Source organism: Thalassophryne amazonica, chromosome 12 (genome assembly GCF_902500255.1).
Source record: "Thalassophryne amazonica chromosome 12, fThaAma1.1, whole genome shotgun sequence".
Taxonomy (NCBI): domain Eukaryota; kingdom Metazoa; phylum Chordata; class Actinopteri; order Batrachoidiformes; family Batrachoididae; genus Thalassophryne; species Thalassophryne amazonica.
In genome coordinates, this window is record NC_047114.1 from 21,029,389 (window position 1) to 21,057,261 (window position 27,873).

The 27,873-nt window shown below is 39.7% G+C and overlaps 1 protein-coding gene and 1 long non-coding RNA gene across 3 annotated transcripts in view; one reads left to right on the forward strand and one right to left on the reverse strand.

Moving 5' to 3' along the window:
* Nucleotides 1–208: 208 nt before the first annotated feature.
* LOC117521391 (gastrula zinc finger protein XlCGF57.1-like) overlaps nucleotides 209–27,873 on the forward strand; it is a 37,246-nt gene continuing 9,581 nt past the window's right edge. The window contains exons 1-4 of one of the 2 annotated variants that reach the window (XM_034182686.1): nucleotides 209–295; nucleotides 3,455–3,496; nucleotides 3,617–3,635; nucleotides 5,116–5,186. Coding sequence is in view for 1 of the 2 variants with exons in the window: in XM_034182685.1 (XP_034038576.1) it covers nucleotides 15,200–15,280; nucleotides 16,305–16,392 (169 nt within the window). In the remaining variant the exon portion in view is untranslated. Of the gene's footprint in view, nucleotides 296–3,454; nucleotides 3,497–3,616; nucleotides 3,636–5,115; nucleotides 5,187–14,070; nucleotides 14,293–15,166; nucleotides 15,281–16,304; nucleotides 16,393–27,873 lie in introns of those variants that run through there. The other variant, XM_034182685.1, reaches the window with a different exon arrangement.
* Nucleotides 13,629–23,334, reverse strand: LOC117521406. The gene is made up of 3 exons (XR_004563933.1): nucleotides 23,324–23,334; nucleotides 19,536–19,543; nucleotides 13,629–13,709 (listed from the first exon to the last, which is right to left on the reverse strand). It is a non-coding gene; the product is annotated as an uncharacterized LOC117521406 (long non-coding RNA).

A 27,873-nucleotide genomic window follows, 5' to 3' on the forward strand; every position in this document is an offset into this window, starting at 1 on the left:
CAAATGTAAAGAATTATATAACCAGGATTGGAATTTATTTTATTTTCTGTCTTGTTTTTGATCAGGAGGTAACGGTCTCTGGTTTACACTCCAACACAGTAGGTGGCAGTAATACAACTACATACTCATTTCTACCCACCGTAAAACTAAAAGAAGAAGTGATCGGTTTCTGAAACAAGCTTCAGAGTGTCGACACCTCGACGCTCAGCGAATCATCGGTACTGTGGTTACTGCGAGCTGTGAACGTAAACGACGAGCGGATGAAATGTGAGGCTTAACGATAACGACACATTGTGTAAGTACATCTGCTTGTATATTTCAATAGAGAAAACCAGAAATGACCACTATTGTTTAATTTTATTCTGCTGGCGATGCGGTCGAGTATCATGGTGGCTCCTGATATCAACCGGACTCGGTGAAAACAAAGCCACCTATTGTAAGCTAATTCTAGAATTAGCGTCCTGTGTGTGCGTTAGCCATGAATTCCTACTTGCTTTGCACAGGGTCTATTGTGCCATCAAATCTGGATATCATAGGCAGATTTGCTAGTTACTCGTGAAATACTACTTAGTCTATTTTAATGCAATCAATTTTCGTGAAACCTGTGAGCTGTTGAGCCTGAGCAAATATTTGAAGGTCGCGTGTTTACATGCAGCTAGATATTTGAAACATGTATTTAGGTACGTGACAAAAAAAGTTGAAGAAATTGTAACATAAATGGTGGTTGGAAAGAGCTTATACATACCTTCAAAATGGTGTTTGTTCTATGTCACATATGAAGAAAGTTATGAGCATTTGAAGGTCGGAAGATCTTGGTAATTTACGTCTGTGTGCTTAAGGGAAAAACACCAGAAAGCTGTGACCGGTGTCTAATGTTTACATTTCAGAATTCTGGTACTCTGTCAAACCTAACTCTTATCTCATTTAAATGTGCGATTTGCAGTGATCCACCGTAAAAACACTGTTTTGTGACAGTAGTTTCCAAGCTAAAAAACAATTTCGTCATGTCTGGTGTCTTGCCAACTCGACATTGGTTTTGCGGATCATAAGAATATGCATGCAAAGGCTTCGATCACCACCAAACCTCACAGAAAGGTACATGATAACATGAATTAAATGTTCTATATGATTTGAAAACCGATCTTATTCACCTTCAAGGAGAGTTTCTTCAACTTGTTCAACGCAAGTTTTCAGTCACGGAATTTCCTAACTTCCACTCGTCACCAGAAAGCGCAAACTCAGCACTACTGCCTGGAAAGTCTCTCAGGCCAGGTACAGCCGATTCAACCACATGTAGGTCATATGCGCATACCTAATGTATTGATACGCTGATGTGCTTCGTCTCAGTTCACATTGTAACTTGAATAGGGATTCTCTTCAGCAAACGTAAGAGTAAATGATTTTCATGTATTTGCAATAGTCATATAAAACAAAGATCAATAAGTCATAAATCATGTAAATATGTCAAAAATTAAAAAATGTTTTTCAAGTTATGCACAATTTCTTGAGATAATATTCATTTGTTCATTTGCAATGCATTTCTCTGCTCCCATGTAACCCACAACTACACATACTTCATAACTGAACTTTACTGTACTGTGGCTTATACAGTACAGTCATTGTGCAGCGCAGTCTCGTTTGAGGGCGAGCACTAAAGAGGTAAAATATGACGCATATGATGTAATTTCTCTACTTCTGGGGACAGAAACACAGCACGTTCTCTGAGATTTTGGGCAAATTACATGCAAACAAAGTGAAAATACAAAGAAAAAGTGATGATGCGGAGGATAGTGGGCATGTGTTGTGGTTTGTTTATGACCTGGAGCTCAATCATGTCGAGGCAGTTTTGCAGACGAGAGAAGGCAGCTACTTTGCAGGCGAGAGAACGCAAAACACCTGCACTTTTCGCGACTGCTTTGGTGATTGCAGCTGAAAACAAAACAGTACACCAGCGTCCCGTTACAATTGTTGCTGTTTGTGGGAACAGACCAATCTCCGGGCGGAGTGTGGGAGAGTTGGAACAAACCATTTGGAGGATGGAGGTTTCAGCGGGAATCATTTTAAACCGGCATGTCTTAAACTGGCAGGTCCGCTAGGTGACAGCGAGTATGCTTTTAAGTTTACCAAGCCAGGCTGAATGGTTTGTGCTGAAACTCCCACACTACGCCTGGGGATTCTCTGTTGTGTTTGTGCCGGCTGTTCCCAGATCAAATGCCACGATATCACGTAGGGATTGAAACGAGACTGCGCTGCCCTATTGAGGCAAGTATCTAGCCATTTTGCAAGTACCAGGGAAGACAAGTGGAATCTAGTTTACCTTCAATTAAATGTTTGCCACACAGAACAGTGTGTGTGGCAGGCTCCCACGTGCTGCCATCTGGATCCTGTCTCCTCACAGCTTGGATACATCTTTGACGTCTCTCTTTGTTTTTAGGAGAGATATGAAACAATGTTTTTTCAGTGTGTTTCATGCTGTAGTTGGAACACACAAACGCAACACACGATTTAGGCATTGTCAGCTGATTATGTCACAAACGTCTCAATGCTGGGCCCCAAACACATGGTTTTGGTTTCAACGAGTTATCTAAACTGGAAGTGACCTCGATATCAAGAATTTAGTACATTTTAAGGAGGATTTAGTAATTTTAGTTTAGTTTCTGACCGCAGCACCGTCGGAAACATAACGATATTTCTATAAGCCGTCGTTCAAACTGCACAAAATTACCCCATTTAAAACATCATCTACAACTGACATGCCCAACCAGTCGATCACAATCGACTGGCTGATCGCCAGCTGAGTTCCAGTCAATCGCATGACACCGGTGCTGTAACGGACAGTGCTGCTGTAATGGATTGATGCAGAAGGTGGCAGCACTGCACTAATAAGGATGTTGGCTGCCCTTAAACACGATAAAAGAAGAAGGCTCTTCTTCTTCTTCTTCTTCTTCTTCTTCTTCTCCTTCTCCTCCTTCTTCTTCTGTTTCTTCTGTGGTGCAGGATGCAGAGGAGAAAAAAAATTTTAATGAGGAAAAAAAAAGTTTTCGAAGCAACATTACAGCTTAAAGAGCCGAAATAAGTTACACTGTGGACACAAACAGTATGTAAACAGTTCAAAAGTCAGTATTTTTATTAATTTATTTTTCATGCATTTGTTGTGTTTGTGAATGCAAATAGTGAGCCGTTAGCTCAGTTAAACTGTGACTATTAATTCTGTGATTTACTGCTTTTGTTAAAGATGATGACTCTGTTTGAGGTTTTATTTTATTAAATTTTTTTTGTGCGTTCATTTTGTGTAATGTTTACAAAAGTGACACTGGTGACCAATTTCTGTAACAGTTTATAAATATTATACAGAGATAAACTGTGACTATTAATACTGTGTTTTCCTGCTTTTGATAAAGATGACAGTGTTTGTGGTTTTATTTTATTTATGTTTTTGTCATTCCATGTGCAGCTGGAGGACTGCTTCACACAGATGTTAGGTGGCTCAGCAGAGGTAAATTTCTGGAATGGTTTTGAATTGTTGCCCAAAATAAAAAAAAACTGAAACGTTCAAACCATGTTGAATATGCACAGCTTTTGGATTTAGCCTTTCTAATTTCTTGCCTCTTTTCAGTGCCAGAAGTCCCACTAAGGTAGGTAACAACTTTTCCAACTTTAATTAGGCGTTGTGTAATTTGAGTTGTTCATTGTTGTGTTGTTACAGGCCAGTCCTAAGCCTACTTGTGCTTATTCTTTGCACATTTACTTCAATAATGCATTATTATTGTTAAAACTTTATCGTTGTGCCAGGAAATTGTGTTATTATATTGGTGCACAATAAATTTGCAGTTACGCTATGGCATTCGATATGGTTTGGTAGGTCTCGATACACTGTCAACTTTAAAAGTAGATCTCGGTTCAAAAAAGGTTGGGCATCCCTGGTCTACAATAATACTTTTAATTATAGACAGACATGTTATAAAATGTATTAATTGGCAAGTAAGTAATGTTTCCGTTTCCAAGATGTTACTGGGTTTAAGGATCCACCCTCAAAGATGACAGTAGACTCTTTTCACCTTACGTTTGTCTTGAGTTATCGGTTTATTCTATAATGTTTAATTATTAGGCCATTTCACACTGGGAATGCACTACAGGATACGAGGGTGTAAAGTAGGGATGGGTATAAAAAACCGGTTCCTGTTAAGAATCGGTAAGAAATGATTTGATCCACCAACATCAGTAGCCTTTTTGCTTAACAATTCCTTTATCAGTTCTTCAGTTCACATTATGCCGGTGCTAGCTGGTGGTTGGAGGTATCTCAGACCACTAGCTGCACAATCGATGGGTCAGACAGTTTACCCAGACTGACAACAAATATGAGTAAATTATGTATGGTTTTTTTTTGCATTTTGTGGTTTCTTGAGGCATTGTGTGAATGCACAAATGCGCTTCGATGTCAAAACTCACTCCTGTGATATAAATCAAACACACCCTCTGTCCTGTGGTGTTTCATAGCAGCCTTCATCCTTATTGTTGCTTTGCTGCCGCCTTTTGCATTAGTCCATTATAGCAGTACTAAATTCTCTTGAGTCCAGTGTCTTTCAAGTAGGGCTGCAGCTATTGATTATTTTAATAATTGAGTATTCTATTACAATACAATAGGACATCCCTAATCACCAAAACAATGTCCTAAATAAGGTCTTGTCAACTCCTGGATGAACCTGTCCCAGAGATCTATGATCCAGTAACCATGTACAGATTTTATTTATTTTTATTTATGTTCAAGATCAAGGATTCAGTGACCAATTTCATATTTATTTACTTTAAGACTCAATAAAATGTTTTTGACAAAGAAAACCTGTAAAACCTACTTTTTGCAGACAGAAAATTCACATTAGGTATTGATAAGAGAGAGACTCGATAAAGAATCGGATCCAGAAGTGGAATTGATATGGATTAAATCTTATCATTACCCATCCCTAGTGCTAAGTGGTCATGAAAATGCCACAAATGCTTGAAAGTGATCTACAAATAAGATTAAAATGGCATTTGTTGTAAAGCATAAGTATGATGCAGTGTGATAACATGCCTCATGTTTTATCCTTTGTCTTCTGTCTGATACTGTAATTACAGAAATTACTAAAGTTTTTCCACAGCTGTCCAACACATCAAACTTATTCCTACATCCAGGATGAAGTGAAAAGGTAAGTTTACAACATAAAACACTTAGTGGGTTGTGTTCTTATGTAAAATTGGAATCTAAACATTCAGTCCCGCTTGATGTCATTTAATATTGGCAGTGGCTATCCGTGTGTAACTGTATTCATATAGTGAACTTGTATTGGTATGTAGCGTCTCTGTCATTGGTCAAAATAAGTCATATGATCATGAGGCTGCAGAGTTTCCTAAACTACGTTAACCACAACCACTAATCCTAACCCTAACCTTAACCTCTAAGCATAACAAGGTTGCGCTATAGGGATGTCCCAATCAGGTTTTTTTGGCCCCGAGCCGATTCTGAGTCATCTGAGTTTGAGTATCTGCCAATACCGAGTCCCGATCCAATACTTTAAAAAACTGAATGAAAAATCAACAAATGCTAAATATATAATAATTTCATTTTAATCACCTTATTTTATTATTTATCACTTAAACAATGCACTTCTCATTGAGGTAGTTTGAACAGTCAAGTAATAATCTACCAGACTTTAAAAATGTAGAAATTTCCATGTTATTTTATTTGTTTAAAAATAAAGTCCAAGGTTCCGTATGTTAAACAAGAAATCATCTAATCTGAAATAACAGGTGGTTTTAATTTATAGATGAAAGGTTTCTAAAGAACCATTTATTGTTTTAGCTATTTTAATTACAATTTTGAGGTAAAAAACAACAAAAAACATTTCCAAGGATTTTTCTTCAGACACGTGGTTTCTGCACTGATCTGTGGTTCAAATCCCCGCCTGACTGGAAAATCACTAAGGGCCCTTGGGCAAGGTTTTTAATCCCCTATTGCTCCCGGTGTGTAGTGAGCGCCGTGTTTGGCAGCACCCTGACATCGGGGTGAATGTGAGGCATAATTGTAAAGCGCTTTGAGCGTCTAATGCAGATGGAAAAGCACAATATAAATGCAGTCCATTTACCATTTGTACAGATCAGTGGTTTCCGTGTTTTGGCCCGACTCATCGTTCCTATTGGACAGCGTGAAGCTACGTCACAGCTCAGAGCGTCCAAAGTTCAAAAGTCAACTTGAAAAGTAAAAGAAAAAAAAACAACTTACATTTGCGTCCTGACAGTCCTCAGTGTCCCTCTGATGCTTTATCAGTGTTCAGAGCAGCGCAGTGAACGTGAATGAAGATGGAAGCTCTTTAAGACACGCTCCTAAATGTGATGAGTGTGCACGTCACTTGTGCGCACACCATCTCTCGCTCCGTTTTGCAGACAAACGATCACAGGACAGTTTGCTTTTTTCTTTTTGTTAATCAGATGACAGATCATCGTCCTGAGGACTTGGTCAGCACTGGGTCCTGCTGCGCACGGAAGACTCTTGTCATCCTCTTGTAATTCCATCGAGGCGTCAGGCTGAGTGCGTAAACACACAAACAGCAGTTCTGCGAAAGAAACTTTGCGCGCGTAACAACCCCCACCTCTGTCCGGGTTACAATTCCATCTCTTCTTCCCAAATTCACTGCGCAACTCTTGTTCCCGTTTCTGTGCGAGAATGTCCGGTTGAACTTATGTTCTTTCTTTTGTTCAATTTAAAAAAAAAAGATTGGGTTGAACTTTGACTGTGTCAGCCTGCCGACAAGTGGCAATGCGCGCTCCCATCAGAAGCGTTGCGTCAAAAGCCGAGCTAAAGCGATGCTTCTGACGCCTCTAAAAAGCAACGCGTCTCACTTCTGTGATGCTTCCAACATGTGAAAGGCCCATTAATCTGCAATAATGAGCTTGAAATAGTGCTGATCAAAATAATGAGGATAAAATCTATATCGGATTCCTGATCGGGATGCAACGTCTGATTTTGATCAAGTCTGAAACCACGTGATCGGGCCCGATTTCCAATCATGTGATCGGATCGGGACAGCCCTACTGCGCTATGTACGAATGTTATTAATACGGCTGCGTACGGTTAGGCTTTCTTTTAAGTTGTACAGTGATGAAAATTTTCCGGAAATTCCCAGAAATACAAGTTTTTAGTTATGTGGTGAACGTTTCCGGGTTATTTTTGACAACATATGTCAGAATCTATTCATGTTCCATGCCCAAACAGTTGGTAGCAGTAGTGCTCCGTATTGGTTTGCAAGCCGCCAATAAACTCCAAAGAAGAAGAGAGGTTATTTTTGGTTTGGGTTCGGCTGTTTATTAAATCATATTTTTGGTGAATGCATGGTGGTTCTCCTAACGGCCTACATTGTTGTGGACATTAAAAGTTATGAGGTGCGTATTTTTCAAGTAATCATGCATTAAGTGGAGCTAACCGGTGAAGCTAATGAAGCTGCTAATGCTGTTTGCATACAGATGAGAGTTTAACTCTCAGGAAAACAGAGAGGTAAGAAGATATTTTTATTTGATTATCACTTGTTTTATGCATAAGAAAACAAATGTTGGCATTCGTGTACTTCTTAATATTAATTAAAGGACATGCCGCACTGAAATCATAACAATTTAGATTTAGGCTGTTGGGGCCATCCGATGATCCACCGGGATTACTTTGTGCACTCCTGTGATCGGTTTCAAAGTATGCGCAGCAGACAGCTACGGAGACGTCTGATAACGAAGTACCCGTGAGTACTCTGTGTTTCTGACAGGTGATGTAGCTACTAGAAGCATCCCAGCGTGGGCTTCAATGAAATATATCTGTTATGTTAAGAACTGAGGCACAGATTAATTCCAAAGTTTACACAAGTGTGATGTTGTGTTATGATGACTCGTTTTTTTTAATCAATCAATCAATCAATCAATTTTTTTATATAGCGCCAAATCACAACAAACAGTTGCCCCAAGGCGCTTTATATTGTAAGGCAAGGCCATACAATAATTATGTAAAACCCCAACGGTCAAAACGACCCCCTGTGAGCAAGCACTTGGCTACAGTGGGAAGGAAAAACTCCCTTTTAACAGGAAGAAACCTCCAGCAGAACCAGGCTCAGGGAGGGGCAGTCTTCTGCTGGGACTGGTTGGGGCTGAGGGAGAGAACCAGGAAAAAGACATGCTGTGGAGGGGAGCAGAGATCGATCACTAATGATTAAATGCAGAGTGGTGCATACAGAGCAAAAAGAGAAAGAAACAGTGCATCATGGGAACCCCCCAGCAGTCTACGTCTATAGCAGCATAACTAAGGGATGGTTCAGGGTCACCTGATCCAGCCCTAACTATAAGCTTTAGCAAAAAGGAAAGTTTTAAGCCTAATCTTAAAAGTAGAGAGGGTGTCTGTCTCCCTGATCTGAATTGGGAGCTGGTTCCACAGGAGAGGAGCCTGAAAGCTGAAGGCTCTGCTTCCCATTCTACTCTTACAAACCCTAGGAACTACAAGTAAGCCTGCAGTCTGAGAGCGAAGCGCTCTATTGGGGTGATATGGTACTACGAGGTCCCTAAGTTAAGATGGGACCTGATTATTCAAAACCTTATAAGTAAGAAGAAGAATTTTAAATTCTATTCTAGAATTAACAGGAAGCCAATGAAGAGAGGCCAATATGGGTGAGATATGCTCTCTCCTTCTAGTCCCCGTCAGTACTCTAGCTGCAGCATTTTGAATTAACTGAAGGCTTTTTAGGGAACTTTTAGGACAACCTGATAATAATGAATTACAATAGTCCAGCCTAGAGGAAATAAATGCATGAATTAGTTTTTCAGCATCACTCTGAGACAAGACCTTTCTGATTTTAGAGATATTGCGTAAATGCAAAAAAGCAGTCCTACATATTTGTTTAATATGCGCTTTGAATGACATATCCTGATCAAAAATGACTCCAAGATTTCTCACAGTATTACTAGAGGTCAGGGTAATGCCATCCAGAGTAAGGATCTGGTTAGACACCATGTTTCTAAGATTTGTGGGGCCAAGTACAATAACTTCAGTTTTATCTGAGTTTAAAAGCAGGAAATTAGAGGTCATCCATGTCTTTATGTCTGTAAGACAATCCTGCAGTTTAGCTAATTGGTGTGTGTCCTCTGGCTTCATGGATAGATAAAGCTGGGTATCATCTGCGTAACAATGAAAATTTAAGCAATACCGTCTAATAATACTGCCTAAGGGAAGCATATATAAAGTGAATAAAATTGGTCCTAGCACAGAACCTTGTGGAACTCCATAATTAACTTTAGTCTGTGAAGAAGATTCCCCATTTACATGAACAAATTGTAATCTATTAGACAAATATGATTCAAACCACCGCAGCGCAGTGCCTTTAATACCTATGGCAAATAGTGATTTAAGTGATAACTGTTCATTTTGATGCAGTCACAGTAAAAGCAGCAGCAGCTGTGAGATGGTTTTGTGCACCTATGCCACTAGCCATAAATGCAGCCTGTTAAAAACACTAATAAGTGTTGTATATAACTGTGAAAAAGCTAATAAACACACACATACAGTAGTGTTCAGAATAATAGTAGTGCTATGTGACTAAAAAGATTAATCCAGGTTTTGAGTATATTTCTTATTGTTACATGGGAAACAAGGTACCAGTCGATTCAGTAGATTCTCACAAATCCAACAAGACCAAGCATTCATGATATGCACACTCTTAAGGCTATGAAATTGGGCTATTAGTAAAAAAAAAGTAGAAAAGGGGGTGTTCACAATAATAGTAGTGTGGCATTCAGTCAGTGAGTTTGTCAGTTTTGTGGAACAAACAGGTGTGAATCAGGTGTCCCCTATTTAAGGATGAAGACAGCACCTGTTGAACATGCTTTTTTCTTTGAAAGCCTGAGGAAAATGGGACATTCTAGACATTGTTCAGAAGAACAGCGTAGTTTGATTAAAAAGTTGATTGGAGAGGGGAAAACTTATACGCAGGTGCAAAAAATTATAGGCTGTTCATCTACAATGATCTCCAATGCTTTAAAATGGACAAAAAAAAACCAGAGACGTGTGGAAGAAAAGGCCCTACTTGAAAAAACACTGGACTCAAGAGAATTTAGTACTGCTATAATGGACTAATGCAAAAGGCGGCAGCAAAGCAACAATAAGGATGAAGGCTGCTATGAAACACCACAGGACAGAGGCTGTGTTTGATTTATATCACAGGAGTGAGTTTTGACATCGAAGCGCATTTGTGCATTCACACAATGCCTCAAGAAACCACAAAAATGCAAAAAAAAACGTACACAAAGGCTGTTTATCTACAATGATCTCTATGAATAGAAGAATAACCAGAATGGCAAAGGCTCACCCATTGATCAGCTCCAGGATGATCAGAGACAGTCTGAAGTTACCTGTAAGTGCTGTGACAGTTAGAAGACGCCTGTGTGAAGCTAATTTATTTGCAAGAATCCCCCGCAAAGTCCCTCTGTTAAATAAAAGACGTGCAGAAGAGGTTACAATTTGCCAAAGAACACATCAACTGGCCTAAAGAGAAATGGAGGAATATTTTGTGGACTGATGCTCCAAACCAACAAAATTAATGCCTCGCAGATGTGAAGAAATCATGAAAAACTGTGGTTATACAACTAAATATTAGTTTAGTGATTCACAGGATTGCTAAAAAAAAGCAGTTTGAACATAGTAGTTTTGAGTTTGTACCGTCAACAGCAGATGCTACTATTAATGTGAACACCCCCTTTTCTACTTTTTTTTTACTAATAGCCCAATTCCATAGCCTTAAGAGTGTGCATATCATGAATGCTTCGTCTTGTTGGATTTGTGAGAATCTACTGAACACTACTATATATATAGTGTCCCAAAAAAATATACAACATTTAAAACACTCGGTTTGACCCTTAAATGCTACAAACGTAATCACTTATGTTTCTTTTTTACTTGCAGAGACCCTGAAGTTTATGTTGATGCCAAGCAAGACTCAGGAAAATGCCAAGATTAACCATACTACAGCGAACAAAAATTGAGTTTTGGCACCAGACCAAGAGTGTCAAACAGGTGCAGCGACTTTATGCTAGATTGACAAAATGCAGGGCCAATATTGACATTGGTATGAAAAACTTCAACCTTTCAGCTTTCTATCCAGCCATAAATTTATTTCCTACACATATGTTTTGACCATTTTCTTTGCTGCTAAAATGTTGCATATTTTTTTGGGACACCCGATATATATATATATATATATCTGTCATCATGTTGCCTGTACAAATGTCACAGAGACATTCCACGTCCATTAAGCGGCAATAAACAGCCGACATGCGGGTTAAAACAGCGTAACAGCCGTTTTAACCCGCATCTAAGCTGTTATTTTTTTTTTTTTAAGGGATTATTCAACATTAATTCTCTTTTTTTTTTTAAAATTCCTTATAGAGATTGACAGTTTTATGACATTTGAGAGAGTCTATAAGATTCATACTGATTATATATTGTTCAAATTCAGCCAGAAGTGTTTCTAAATTGTGGGTTAAAACAGCTGCTGCGCGCACACACACACACACACACACACACACACACACACACACACACACACACACATATCCACGTATTCTCTCAAAGTAATACTTTTATTGAAAGTGCCATTGAAAAGAACACAAAGCAAAAGAAGAAAAAAAACATTTAACATTCCACTCACCCCAGTGTAAAGATTTCCAGATTGGTCCACATCAACCAGAAGCCCTCACGCATGCGATTGCATTTGCAATCGCCAGCCATGGAACGGTCCTTTGTCCTCACTCTGATCCACAGCCATCGATCATTTTCAAGTTCCACTTGGCCAGAGAATAACATCCAGGTTCACTTGCTCTCAGGTTGTGATCGCGTGTGCTCGATCCCTCCCCCGTCTTTTATTATGAAATAATGCTAAATTTATGCGGAAATGATTGTTATACAAAAGCTCCAGATATATCTTGCTGAGATAGATGATGAGTGGATTGCAATTTTAAGCAGAAACAAGGCGATAATCTGTGAATTGCTGCTGACGCTCCGAAATGACGCATGCGCAGTGAAGGCAGGGGGGACCGATTTTTAGGGGGAACCGTTCAGTTGGCGACACAGCACTTCTGAACTGCCAAAGTTTTTTTTCCCCTCTTTGCCTGCTGCGCTAAAATTGATTTGCTTTTTGCTTTCTGCATTTTGTTTCCTCTTTATGAAATCTGCGTCTGCTCACAGCCATGCCATCTCATGCCCTTTTATGGGCATTGATGGGGTGTTACTTATCATATATTAATTAGGCTCACCAGGCGCGCGTTTTCAGTTTATGAGGAGATGGGATTCATCATTTTAAGAACACAGCTACGAAGAATTCTGTGGTTTAAGAAAAGTCACAGTTCATTGAGAAAAGGTGGACGAAAGAGCTTTATCACCGAATAGCCTGTGAAGCAAGAGCACAAAAGGGACGAAAGATCTCGACGCTTTAAACGAAACACGCCTGGAGCTACAGCTGGAGCAGTGTGTGTCTGCATCTTTGATTTCTAGGAATCAGCGCTTGGACGGAGCTCATAGCGCCTGAGTGCTGGAGAAACTGCAAACAGAAGCTGCGGAGATCTGTGCGCATGTCAGTGGACCCACCTGCTCTGGTTCCTCGTACAGAACAAAAGAGGGATCGTCTCCATCATCAGAATCCTCACTGTCTTGCTCCAATTAACAAAACAAAAAACTGGTGTTCCATGGTCACTGCGTTATACGTTATTAAGCTATATATATTGATTTATAACAGAAAACTGTCAAAACAGGGAATAAATATAAGTGTAAAGATGATTGAATCTAACAGAGCAGTAAACTGATCAGTCCGTGTGAACGCTGCACATTGACTCCCCATGTGCGGTTATTTCAACCAGCAGCAGCTGATTCACAGTGTGAATTCTGCCTTCCAGAACAGCTCTTTATATAATCATTTCAATTATCTACCTGTTGCCACATGTACATAAGGGCTGGATTGTTATTCCTACACTCATATTGTTAAATTTAATAAAAAATAAGTGCATGCAGCAGCTGCTGCTGTTGCTGCCGTTGCGTTCAGGTACCATCTGAAATTACACAACTTTTTTGTTGTTTCAAATTCAGCAGTTGCTTCTGGCAAAAATAATTAATTGTATCCACACAAAAGATTAATTCTTCCCTATATAAGGTGCCTGAGCCCACTGAAGCTGATCCCCCATCCAGATAAAAAAAAAAAATCCAAGCAAACAGGCTAGGTTTGCCCTGTAGTTTCCGACGGTACATGACTGCAGCAGCAGTAGCACCGCTCATAAACAGCTTCTGTACTGTGTGAAAACATTCAGCTGGTCGAACAAAGTCAAACTAAACACTAACATTACAAAAACTAAGCAAAGGATAAAATAGTCAAGAACGACAGCAAAACAAAATACAGATGAATTGAGGTTTTCGTTGCCCTTCGTTCATATTTTTGACAGTTTAAAAATCCTGACAAAGCGCCAGCTGCAGGAACAAAGCTGACGAAGGTTAAACGATGCCAGCAAAAGTCAATGAAAGCCAAGATTTCTTGTTTCGTTTGGGCTTCATTGCTTTTCATCAAGTGCCGTGTGACTGGGCCATTAAGAATCTTCTTAGGGACAGCTTAAGAAGGAATCTAAGAAGATTCTTAAGAAGATATTGGTGAATGAGGCCCATTGTCCTGCTGAAAAGTGAACCGTCACCCCAGTCTGATGTCAGGAGGGCTCTGGAGCAAGTTTTCAATCAATCAGTCAACATTTATTTATAAAGTGCTTTACAACAGGCAGATCATGTCCAAAGTGCTTCACAGTAAAAACGCAGATTCGTAAAAATAAAACACTATTCTTTTCCAATGGCACGCCTGGTCAAATGCTTAAGGAGGATACCCTCGTCTGTGGTGGATTTTGTGAGTCATCCGCCTTTCTGACCCAAAAGCAAACGATCTAGCGTGTTTAATAATTTCTGCCTCGTGTGACAAATGACTCGCTGTGTTTGCAGGGGGGGACGAAGATCTGCTTGTCCTAAAACCTGGACAAGATCTTGGATAAAGAGGAGAGAGAATCAAGGGGCGTACAGTAATTTGGTCCAGGAACTAAATGCTGAGCATCCAGAGACATTTCACAAATACCAACGGATTGATCGCCAGTCCTTTGATGAAATCTTAGCATCAGTGGAGCCTTTTATTAAGAAAGAAGACACGACTATGCGTGCTGCAATAAAACCTAGCGAAAGACTGTCTGTCACTCTAAGGTTTCTAGCAACAGGTAGGTCTCCTTTCCCACCACATATGACCTTTATATTTGCTAGCCTGGTCTATGTAGATTTTTAATTATATGTAACCCACCAGGCTCTCACTAGAACGTAGGCTAAGCCTGGGCAGTGCTGGGGGAAAATACTTTGAAATTGTATATAGTTACAGAATACTGAATACCGTACTTGCCTTAAAATATTAAAATATTTATGTAAAAATGTGGTGCATAATAAGATATGATCAGAATAATATAGGCTTGTTACACCTGCTGTTGACTTTTCTAACACAAATTTTGAAAGCAAAATTGTGATTTTAAAAAAGGATTGTACCTTAAATAGTTTTCAATTTTTGTAAATATTTTGGGGGGGACAGACAGATCACTGATTTTAAAACAAATAAGTTCATCAAGCTCAAAGCCCTTGAAAAAGTGAAATGAAATTTAGAAACTTTGACAACCAGCTATTTTAAAGTCAGATTACTGATGTTCAGTGTCCAACACTGTCAATTCTGAACAACAGAAAAAAAAGTTCTTGTCCTCCTTTACTCACCTACTGGTTCCATTTGTAACTGTCTGTTAAAGAATTTGAAATAAACTTTTTTTTCCTGGTCATTTAATTCTCTTGCAAAGATAAGGCTATGTAATGACTAAGTACCATAATGTATTCCTATGATTTTTGGAAAGTAACTGTATTCTAAATATCATCAAATGAAAAAGAACCTAAATATAGTTACTCAAAATTAGTACTCTGAATATGTATTCTAAATACTCCCCAACACAGAGCCTAGGCATGCATTTCTCAGTTAAATGTTAGATACAATGAAAGCTTGTCCTGGATATCTTTAAATATTCTGATGTACTAATAACATTTCTGTTTGTATTCCTTTAGGAGAATCTTTTGAGTCTGTCGTTCCAGTATCAGATGGGGGAGAGAACGGTTTCTGGAATTGTATTCGAAACATGTCAGGCATTGTACAATATTCTGAAAGAGCAGCACTTAAAGGTAATCTTGAGCAAACAGTTTTATTGTAAAAGGTGAAATTGAAAAAAAAAACCCTGAGAAATTACAACTTGTTTAACTTGTTACAGAAGATATGCTTATGTTACACTTTTCAAATACTGAGAAATACAATAGAACCTTTAATAAATCCTCTACTATTACAATGTAAGTGACTTTATGCTGTAAGTTGTATTTCTGATTAACATTTTAAATGGAAGAAGTTTTGAATCTTTTACTTTGGTTCACTGTCATGGTTGTTTTGTTCTGACCGTCGGTTATCAAGCTGTGACCATTGATTTTGGCCCACAGAACACTGAGAATTTGAATTGTTTTGCAGTTTATTTTCCTGCTGCCAAATACTCTGATTGACATTGGTGTCAGTGCCAGGATTCAAAAATTGTTGCTGAGGTGGACACCGTGTTTGATTTGGGATTGTAGAGGCAGGATTATGATGTTGTTACTCGTTTGGTTGATACCAACTATTGTACTGAGGTGGTGCCAAAAATAAACGGTCTGATGGAAACCAATTAGACTGCTGATTATATTGCAGAGAATGCACTTGACTTTGTGGCTGTGATTGTAACTGGCCAAGAGTTCCCATCTGAGCCTGAAAGATGACAGTGTTAATGTGATGTACAGCTAAATGCTTCATTTTTGGATCTAGTTGTGATAGGGCCTCTGACACATAACAAGCAAATGGGTAAATTTTCTGGTGCGCATTTTCTTCCCTTTTCTTCTTTCAATCTGATAATGTTTGAATTAACTCTTTAATCTGTCTTTTAGCAGATGACTTTGTTTTTGCCTTCAGGGGCTCCTTTGTTGATTTTCTTCCAGGGGTTACGTCTTGATCAGTTCCATCAAGTGTTGGAGTTGATGGGTTATCTTGGAGACTTTCTGTGTCATTATCTTCATCATCATTGTTGTCATCATTTCTTACTTCAGATGAGACCGTTGAATTCTGCAAAAAAAAAAAAAAAAAAAAATTGACATTTGAAAATTAATAAAATGAATTATTTTCTATTTCTAGACTCCATCTACTCCAGATGAATGGTTGGCCATAGCAGAAGAATTCAAAAGAAAGTGGAAATACCCATGCTGCATTGGGGCCATAGATGGTAAACGTGGCAATTCAGCAACCAGACAACACAGGGTCCCAGTACTTTAACTACAAACATAATTTTAGTGGTCTTCTTCTGGCTGTTGTGGCCGCAACTATAGATTTGTTTATGTTGATGTTGGAGCTGCTGGCCGTGCAGGTGATGCTGGGGTTTTCAATTACTCCACACTGGATGACAATTCTTTGAACCTACCATCTCCTGAGACTGTCAATGGAATTCCAGATCATAAAATCTCCTACCATTTCATAGGTGATGATACTTTCCCAGTCAGCATTAACATGATGAAACCCTATCCTCACAGGCAGTTGGACAAAGCCAAAGAATCTTTAACTATCGCATTTCACTCGCAAGACGTGTGGTAGAAAATTAATTCGGCATATTGGCCAACAGATTTCGGGTATTCTTGACAACCATCAACTTGTCTTAATTTATTTTTGTGTAGCTGTTTCGAAGAGCTTTTATCTTTGAAAAAACCCACTGAGCTGAAAAACATGAAATGATATTTGTTAATATTTTTGTAGAACTGGCATATTCAAAATGTGCTTAAGTTATTGGAGAAACTTTAAGAAATATAAAGATGAAATTAAATTCTGAAACAGTCCTACCCTTGTCACAATGCTATGAAAAATGTCACTTGTAGCAGTCACATATAATTCAGTGGTGATATAAAAAGGTAGGCCTGACGAGAGACGAGCTCTATTTATTCAGGATTGCAATGTGTTGTTGGAAATGTGTGTATAAGTGCATTGCATATGGAAAATTTTTAATTGTAGAACCTTTTTGCAGAAAATATTTGCCTTTTCAAAAAACTTATGACATCCTTTATAAATTATGAAGTGTATTTATTTTATTACCTAGTAGTCAGGATAATTATCATAACTCACCTGTTTTGTTGAGTTTCTCTGCGATTTCTGACGCAGCTGAATCAACGACATACAAACATGGATAATCGGGCCATAGGTCTACAAGTTTGTCTTCCAAAATTATTTCAGAAATAAACTCCGACCACAACGGGGATTCCATGTGTTCCACCATGTTATTTATGACACGTGACATGGCGGCGGGGTACACAGGTCGTGGCGCAGGCGCAGTTCAGTCAGACTGAAAGCAGAATGCTTAACCCCCCGCACACAGCGAGTCATTTGTCACGCGAGGCAGAAATGATTAAACACATTAGATCGTTTGCTTTTGAATCAGAAAGGCGGATGACTCACAAAATCCACCGCAGACGAGGGTATCCCGCTTAAGCATTTGACCACGCGTGCCATTTAGAAAAGAATCTTCCCCTCGTGTGCACCAGGCTTAATGACATGGCGCCGTTGTTCCATTGTCTGGGGAGAGCCCTGCATCTAAAAGTGTTTGTTAAAAGATGAGCAGCAGCATTCTGCATCAGTTGGAGGCATGCAAGAGAAGACGGGTTAATGCCAGTATGAAGTGCATTACAATAATCAAATCTAGAGCTGATGGAAGCATGAATGGCGGTCTCAAGATCACGTCAACTGAGGAAGTGCTTTACTTTAGCCAGGAGACGAAGCTGGAAAAAACCTGCTTTGACATCAGAGTTTATCTCAGGGCTGTGAAAACGCTGCGGATCCACGGAATTCCTAGTAACCTTGGAAACCTTGGGGAATCTCCCTGGCAGATCTATGTGCAAGCGTTCTGAGGTGTGCCATGAATCATATGAATGCAATGTGTGCACACAATTAAAATGAAATTGTCATTTCAGCACTAGAAATACATTCGCGAGTGCACAAATTAGCCATAATTGGATGCTTAAATTAACTAGGAAGGAGTTTCATAAAGGCGGCCATATTTATAACACATAAAGTAGATATCAATACCTTCAAAATGGAATCAGTTTGAAGAGTTTTATTTACTGCCCACATGAACTTTTCTTCTAATAATATTCAACCACGAAATGTTTTTTTTTTCAGATTGCAGAGGTTTCTCCCACAATAACTGTTTACCACAGATATGCCAAATTTACATATTTCATAGCCAGTAATTTTCAAATTTTTCAATTTATTTGTATTTATATAGCGCCAAATCACAACAGAGTTGCAAAGCGCTTCACACAGGTAAGGTCTAACCTTACCAACCCCCAGAGCAACAGTGGTAAGGAAAAACTTCCCTCTGAGGAAGAAACCTCAAGCAGACCAGACTCAAAGGGGTGACCCTCTGCTTGGGCCATGCTACAAACATAAATTACAGAACAATTCACGGACGAATATACAAGAAATGCTATTGGCACACAGGACAGGAGGATCGCCAACACGAATACAACTCCCATCTCTGGATGGAGCTGCACCTTAAACAGAGAGAAAAAACAGAATCAGGCATCAGAAAGACAAAAAAATACTGTATAATTTGCCAGCATTAAACAACAAGAAAAACAGAGAAATACTAAGGTGATCGCCGGCCACTAGCCCTAAACTTCACTAAAAGACCCAGAATTTAGGTAAAGTTGAGGCCGCGGCCCTCTGCAATTACTAATTAATGAATTAAAAGAGTAAAAAGCGTAAAACAAAACTGTACCAGTATGCTAGCTATATGAAAGGGAAAATAATCAACTTCAATCAACTTTTTTCTTATATAGCGCCAAATCACAACAAACAGTTGCCCCAAGGCGCTCCACATTGCAAGGCAAGGCCATACAACAACCATGAAAAACCCCAATGGTCAAAACGACCCCCTATGAGCAAGCACTTGGCCACAGTGGGAAGGAAAAACTCCCTTTTAACAGGAAGAAACCTCCAGCAGAACCAGGCTCAGGGAGGGGCAGTCTTCTGCTGAGACTGGTTGGGGCTGAGGGAAAGAACCAGGAAAAAGACATGCCGAGAAGGGGGGCAGAGATCGATCACTAATGATTAAATGCAGAGTGATGCATACGGAGCAAAAAAAGAAAGAAACAGTGCATCATGGGAACCCCCCCACAGTCTACGTCTAAAGCAACATAACCAAGGGATGGTCCAGGGTCACCCGATCCAGCCCTAACTATAAGCCTTAGCGAAAAGGAAAGTTTTAAGCCTAATCTTAAAAGTAGAGAGGGTATCTGTCTCCCTGATCTGAATTGGGAGCTGGTTCCACAGGAGAGGAGCCTGAAAGCTGAAGGCTCTGCCTCCCATTCTACTCTTACAAACCCTAGGAACTACAAGTAAGCCCGCAGTCTGAGAGCGAAGCGCTCTAATGGGGTAATATGGTACTACGAGGTCCCTAAGATAAGATGGGACCTGATTATTCAAAACCTTATAAGTAAGAAGAAGAATTTTAAATTCTATTCTATAATTAACAGGAAGCCAATGAAGAGAGGCCAACACGGGTGAGATATGCTCTCTCCTGCTAGTCCCCGTCAGTACTCTAGCTGCAGCATTCTGAACCAACTGAAGGCTTTTTAGGGAACTTTTAGGACAACCTGATAATAATGAATTACAATAGTCCAGCCTAGAGGAAATAAATGCATGAATTAGTTTTTCAGCATCACTCTGAGACAAGACCTTTCTGATTTTAGAGATATTGCGTAAATGCAAAAAGGCAGTCCTACATATTTGTTTAATATGCGCTTTGAATGACATATCCTGATCAAAAATAACTCCAAGATTTCTCACAGTATTACTAGAGATCAGGGAAATGCCATCCAGAGTAACGATCTGGTTAGACACCATGCTTCTAAGATTTGTGGGGCCAAGTACAATAACTTCAGTTTTATCTGAGTTTAAAAGCAGGAAATTAGAGGTCATGCATGTCTTTATGTCTGTAAGACAATCCTGCAGTTTAGCTAATTGGTGTGTATCCTCTGGCTTCATGGATAGATAAAGCTGGGTATCATCTGCGTAACAATGAAAATTTAAGCAATACCGTCTAATAATACTGCCCAAGGGAAGCATGTATAAAGTGAATAAAATTGGTCCTAGCACAGAACCTTGTGGAACTCCATAATTAACTTTAGTCTGTGAAGAAGATTCCCCATTTACATGAACAAACTGTAATCTATTAGACAAATATGATTCAAACCACCGCAGCGCAGTGCCTTTAATACCTATGACATGCTCTAATCTCTGTAATAAAATTTTATGGTCAACAGTATCAAAAGCAGCACTGAGGTCCAACAGAACAAGCACAGAGATAAGTCCACTGTCCGAAGCCATAAGAAGATCATTTGTAACCTTCACTAATGCTGTTTCTGTACTATGATGAATTCTAAAACCTGACTGAAACTCTTCAAATAGACCATTCCTCTGCAGGTGATCAGTTAGCTGTTTTACAACTACCCTCTCAAGAATCTTTGAGAGAAAAGGAAGGTTGGAGATTGACTATAACTAGCTAAGATAGCTGGGTCAAGTGATGGCTTTTTAAGTAATGGTTTAATTACTGCCACCTTAAAGGCCTGTGGTACATAACCAACTAACAAAGATAGATTGATCATATTTAAGATTGAAGCATTAAATAATGGTAGTAAGTGTGTCTTAAGTCTGGACTTGAAAATCTCCACAGAATCTGACTGTTTTATTGACGCAGGGAGCTCATTCCACAGAACAGGGGCATGATAAGAGAAAGCTCTGTGACCCGCAGACTTCTTATTCACCTTAGGGACACAAAGTAGTCCTGCAACCTGAGAACGTAAAGCCCGAGCCGGTACGTAAGGTTTAATTAGGTCAGCTAGGTAGGAAGGTGCCAGTCCATGAATAATTTTATAGGTTAGTAGCAGAACCTTAAAATCTGATCTCACTGGGACAGGAAGCCAATGAAGGGATGACAAAATGGGTGTAATGTGGTCGAACTTTCCGCTTCGTGTCAAAAGTCTGGCTGCAGCATTTTGAACCAATTGGAGACCCCTAATGCTAGACTGCGGTAAACCAGAAAATGGAACATTGCAGTAGTCCAATCTAGAAGAGATAAATGCATGGATCAGTGTTTCAGCATCAGCCATAGACAGGATGGGACGAATCTTCGCTATATTTCGCAGGTGGAAGAAAGCAGTCCTAGTAATATTTCTAATGTGGAGGCCAAAGGACTACGAAGGATCAAAAATTACCCCAGGGTTCCTCACTTTGTCAGTGTGATGTATGACAAACGAGCCGAGGCTGAGCGTTAACTGGTCAAATTGATGCCGATGGCTCACTGGACCAAGAACCATCATTTCAGTCTTATCAGAGTTTAAAAGTAGGAAGTTTCTAGACATCCAACTTGTGTGGAACGCAGTCATCAGTAATGCTGGCGTTAAGGATCCAAGAAATGGAGAGGCTTCTTTGAGTATAATGGTATGCTTCAGTGTCTCAAACATGGATGCTTGTAATGGTCAATTTAATATTTTCCATAGTTTGAGCATACATAAACTTTTATGTTTAGTATCAGTGTCTGTTGTTTGACTATAGTCCAAGTCTGGGTGTCCATGACAACTGCCAAAGAACATTTCAGGCCTCTAAGTCCATTATTTGCTGAGATATTCTGTCTTGAACATGGCTCCAGAAATGACGGCCATAATTTTTGCCTAAAAAAAGGCAGACCCCATGCACACTAAATTGGCCATATCACAGAAACTACTTGGTCTACAGGCCTCAAACGTCAAATTTGTTGTTCTGATAGTCTGGGAATATTTGATTAAAATTTGAAGAAAATCTGAGACAAAGTGCGTGAGGCCCTTGTTGAATTGATATGGAATGACCCACGACTCAATCGAAGAGCATGATTAGAGCTCACTCTGAAACCAACATTAACTCTTGTAAATGGATTTCATTAACTTGCCCAGAAGTCTGCAGACATATGTACAGTGGTATTTGATCCACTGTTGATTTTGCAAGTTTTCCCTGCACCTACAAGACTAGAGAGGTCTGTAATTTTTATCAAGGGCACACTTCAACTGTGAGAGACAAAATAAAAAAAATCACACTGTATGATTTTTAAATAATTCATTTGCATTTTATTGCATGAAATAAGTAATACAATAGAAAAGCAACTTAATATTTGGTACTGAAATCTTGGTTTGAAATTACAAAGGTCAGACTTTTCCTGTAGTTCTTGAAGTTTGTGGGTTAGCGACAACAACAAAATTACTTAACAATACGGCGTGAAATTCGCTTCCATTGGCCATTCTAATGATGCCAAACACGTGAGAGAGAGGCTCACTAACCAGAAGTCTCAGTTTCAAGATGGTAGGGTAACTTGAATATTGTCCATTATATGAGTGGATATAAAACCATGCACAATCTGATGTGTAAACAGGCACTAGCAATGGCTGCATTAGCGTCAGAGGACCTTGCAAATAGTGAAATCTGACGTGAGCATGTATTCAGGAAACGCAAGGATTTTCTTGCAAATGACGCTAATTTGCTCACAAGCTAATTTTGATTACCAAGGCCACTGATAGTGAAGTTGCGTGCAGAACTGCGGTCATCCCAGAGCGCAATACAGCGAGGAGCCAGGAGGTTGTCTGTGCCCACACAGACACTGATCACGCTACACTTCCTGGCATTCCAGCGTGAGCTGACCGATCAGTCAGGAGTGGTGCCAGTCAACCTTGAGCTGAGCCATGCCAGCTGTGTGGAACGCAATCATCTGAATGTCATACATCACATTCCAACTTTAAAGCACCATTTGCAGCGAGAGCCGGTTTCCCTAACCCTAATGTAATCAGAACTATTGACTGCAGACACGTTTACATCTTACGTGATCTGCAAATGGGCATCAGACTGGTGTCTGGCATGGTGCACTGTGGCTGGCTGCTTGCTGCGTAGCGTTGGGGCCGATCTGATCCCAGATCAGTATCGGGTTCTGATACTGACGTAATTCACAGATCAGAATTTCCCGATCCAACCTGCGGGATTTTCCGATACTGGAGAGAAGCCACCTCTGTGAAACCTCTCTCGTGCTCCCTGCTCTCTGCTCTGTTTACTGCTGAGCAGGAAGAGAGGAGGGGAACACAGCCGTGCACCACAGCCAAGAGTTTTAAGCCACCGGTAATGGCAAATTTCCGCCCGGCTCTCTGGTTCAAATGGTCTGTGCCGCCGAGCACGGATTTTACGAAAAATTAATTGAATTGTGAAACATCAGCTGCTTCAATGTTCTGAGGCTGTGAAATGTTTTAACAGCAGCTCAGAGCACAGCTGAGGAGGACAGCTGAACAGAGATTCACTTTCTCTCCGTTGAATGGGGAAAAACTCCACCAAAATCCTCCATTGTTTAAATCAAATCAAATCAATTTTATTTATATAGCTCCAAATCACAACAAACAGTTGCCCCAAGGCACTTTATATTTTAAGGCAAAAGCCATACAATAAATACAGAAAAACCCCCACGGTCAAAACGACCCCCTGTGAGCAAGCACTTGGCGACAGTGGGAAGGAAAAACTCCCTTTTAACAGGAAGAAACCTCCAGCAGAACCAGGCTCAGGGAGGGGCAGTCTTCTGCTGGGACTGGTTGGGGCTGAGGGGAGAGAATCAGGAAAAAGACATGCTGTGGAAGAGAGCAGAGATCAATCACTAATGATTAAATGCAGAGTGGTGCATACAGAGCAAAAAGAGAAAGAAACACTCCATGCATCATGGGAACCCCCCAGCAGTCTAAGTCTATAGCAGCATAACTAAGGGATGGTTCAGGGTCACCTGATCCAGCCCTAACTATAAGCTTTAGCAAAAAGGAAAGTTTTAAGCCTAATCTCAAAAGTAGAGAGGGTGTCTGTCTCCCTGATCTGAATTGGGAGCTGGTTCCACAGGAGAGGAGCCTGAAAGCTGAAGGCTCTGCCTCCCATTCTACTCTTAAAAACCCTAGGAACTACAAGTAAGCCTGCAGTCTGAGAGCGAAGCGCTCTATTGGGGTGATATGGTACTATGAGGTCCCTAAGATAAGATGGGACCTGATTATTCAAAACCTTATAAGTAAGAAGAAGAATTTTAAATTCTATTCTAGAATTAACAGGAAGCCAATGAAGAGAGGCCAATATGGGTGAAATATGCTCTCTCCTTCTAGTCCCCGTCAGTACTCTAGCTGCAACATTTTGAATTAACTGAAGGCTTTTCAGGGAACTTTTAGAACAACTGATAGTAATGAATTACAATAGTCCAGCCTAGAGGAGATAAATGCATGAATTAGTTTTTCAGCATCACTCTGAGACAAGACCTTTCTAATTTTAGAGATATTGCGCAAATACAAAAAAGCAGTCCTACATATTTGCTTAATATGCGCATTGAATGACATATCCTGATCAAAAATGACTCCAAGATTTCTCACAGTATTACTAGAGGTCAGGGTAATGCCATCCAGAGTAAGGATCTGGTTAGACACCATGTTTCTAAGATTTGTGGGGCCAAGTACAATAACTTCAGTTTTATCTGAATTTCAAAGCAGGAAATTAGAAGTCATCCATGTCTTTGTCTGTAAGACATTCCTGCAGTTTAACTAATTGGTGTGTGTCCTCTGGCTTCATGGATAGATAAAGCTAGGTATCATCTGCGTAACAATGAAAATTTAAGCAATGCTTTCTAATAATACTGCCTAAGGGAAGCATGTATAAAGTGAATAAAATTGGTCCTAGCACAGAACCTTGTGGAACTCCATAATTAACCTTAGTCTGTGAAGAAGACTCCCCATTTACATGAACAAATTGTAATCTATTAGATAAATATGATTCACACCACCGCAGCGCAGTGCCTTTAATACCTATGGCATGCTCTAATCTCTGTAATAAAATTTTATGGTCAACAGTATCAAAAGCAGCACTGAGGTCTAACAGGACAAGCACAGAGATTAGTCCACTGTCTGAGGCCATAAGAAGGTCATTTGTAACCTTCACTAATGCTGTTTCTGTACTATGATGAATTCTAAAACCTGACTGAAACTCTTCAAATAGACCATTCCTCCGCAGATGATCAGTTAGCTGTTTTACAACTACCCTTTCAAGAATTTTTGAGAGAAAAGGAAGGTTGGAGATTGGCCTATAATTAGCTAAGATAGCTGGGTCAAGTGATGGCTTTTTAAGTAATGGTTTAATTACTGCCACCTTAAAAGCCTGTGGTACATAGCCAACTAATAAAGATAGATTGATCATATTTAAGATCGAAGCATTAATTAATGGTAGGGCTTCCTTGAGCAGCCTGGTAGGAATGGGGTCTAATAGATATGTTGATGGTTTGGAGGAAGTAACTAATGAAAATAACTCAGAACAATCGGAGAGAAAGAGTCTAACCAAATACCAGCATTACTGAAAGCAGCCAAAGATAACGATATGTCTTTGGGATGGTTATGAGTAATTTTTTCTCTAATAGTTAAAATTTTATTAGCAAAGAAAGTCATGAAGTCATTACTAGTTAAAGTTAAAGGAATACTCGGCTCAATAGAGCTCTGACTCTTTGTCAGGCTGGCTACAGTGCTGAAAAGAAACCTGGGGTTGTTCTTATTTTCTTCAATTAGTGATGAATAGTAAGATGTCCTAGCTTTACGGAGGGCTTTTTTATAGAGCAACAGACTCTTTTTCCAGGCTAAGTGAAGATCTTCTAAATTAGTGAGACGCCATTTCCTCTCCAACTTACGGGTTATCTGCTTTAAGCTGCGAGTTTATGAGTTATACCACGGAGTCAGGCACTTCTGATATAAAGCTCTCTTCTTCAGAGGAGCTACAGCATCCAAAGTTGTGCTCAGTGAGGATGTAAAACTACTGACGAGATAATCTATCTCACTCACCGAGTTTAGGTAGCTAGTCTGCACTGTGTTGGTATATGGTATTGGAGAACATAACAAAGAAGGAATCATATCCTTAAACCTAGTTACAGCGCTTTCCGAAAGACTTCTACTGTAATGAAACTTATTCCCCACTGCTGGGTAGTCCATTAAAGTAAATGTAAATGTTATTAAGAAATGATCAGACAGAAGGGGGTTTTACACAGTTACTTGAGTGAGTGTCGCAGATGATAAATTTAGAAATGTAGTTCATTTTACAGCTGAAAAGCTTTGTGTTTGCTCAGCAGCAAAATGGCGAGCGAGGGAGAGTGAGCGAAGGAGAGTCAGAAAGAGCGAGAGAGTGAGGGAGAGAGAGCGAGAGCAAGGGAGGGAGAGAGGACTTTTTTTTTCACCCCAACACTTGCTTTGACAATGTAAATATATGTTTCAATTGAAATTGAATTGAGAGAGAAAGAGGGAGACAGAGGGAGAGGACTTAATTTTTACTGTAACACTTGCTTTGACAATGTAAACATATGTTTCCTATGCCAATAGAGCTCCATTGAAATTGAGAGAGAGACTGAGGGACACAGACAGAAAGAGAGGAATTGACTTTTATGCTTAACACTTGCTTTGTCAATGTAAACATATGTCTCCCATATCAATAAAGGTCCATTGAAATGCAAAATTGAGAAGGAGAGACAGACAGAGAGAGAGTGCAGTCTTTTCTCTTTAACTCTATAAAAAATAAGGCTATAAAAGTCTATTAAACATAAAAGTACTTAATTCTTTCACCAAAACATCAAATCTAGGCTTTCATCTTAGATACACCTTCTGGCAAATTGTAGCTGAACTTTCAGGTCTCCTTTTTAAGAAAATCCTCATATAAAATCAACAATAATGATAATAATATTAAAGCAAACAGAGCTCTGGTATCTGATCGGAAAAGTATCGGTATCGGCAGATATCCAAATTCAGGTATCGGGATCAGATCGGAAGTGAAGAATTGTGGATTGGGGCATCCCTGTTGCTGTGTAAATAGTGTATTTGTGTAATTGATCCAAACGTAAACCAGCATGGGCACACTTGGGCATGTGCCCATTCAGATGTTTTTTTTTTATTATTATTATTAGTCTTTTTTTGTTTTTTGTTTTGTTTTTTTTTGCTTGATGGTGAGAGCTGCAGAGCTTCTTAACATGCTTCCTGTGTTCAGTAATATTCAGTAAACGTGTGTAAGTTGTGAATGTCTCACTGTCAGCAGAGGTGTGCCTCACCTTTTTAACTTCAGTGTGTGTGCGCTGTTCTGAGCTTGCAGCGTTGTCGGCCCCACACACACACGCGCTCCATAGCTCCCACGAACATTTTTCCAGTTTCATGATTAATCCATTTAACAGTGTACCAAATAAACTATCCCTATGTGTCTACATGTAATTCCCAGTCATCTGTAGTATAATTTCTTGTCTGTTCACGTTGTCTGTTGTGACAATGTGGGGAATCCCTGCTCAAAGGGCCTATTTACATAAAATTGCATATTTAAATGGAGCATGGCCAGGGAGGGGTGTGTGTGTGTGTGTGTGTGTGTGTGTGTGTGTGTGTGTGTGTGTGTGTGTGTGTGTGTGTGTGTGTGTGTGTGTGTGTGTGTGTGTGTGTGTGTGTGTGTGTGTGTGTGTGTGTGTGTGTGTGTGTGTGTGTGTGTGTGTGTTTTTGCTATGTACAGCCACAGTAATTAAGCAATCTACACCAAACTTGCTATGGTGACTGGGGGCACCAAGAGTGACACCACTGGAGCCCTCAGGTTGAAAGTGTACGTTCGTGAAAACACACACACA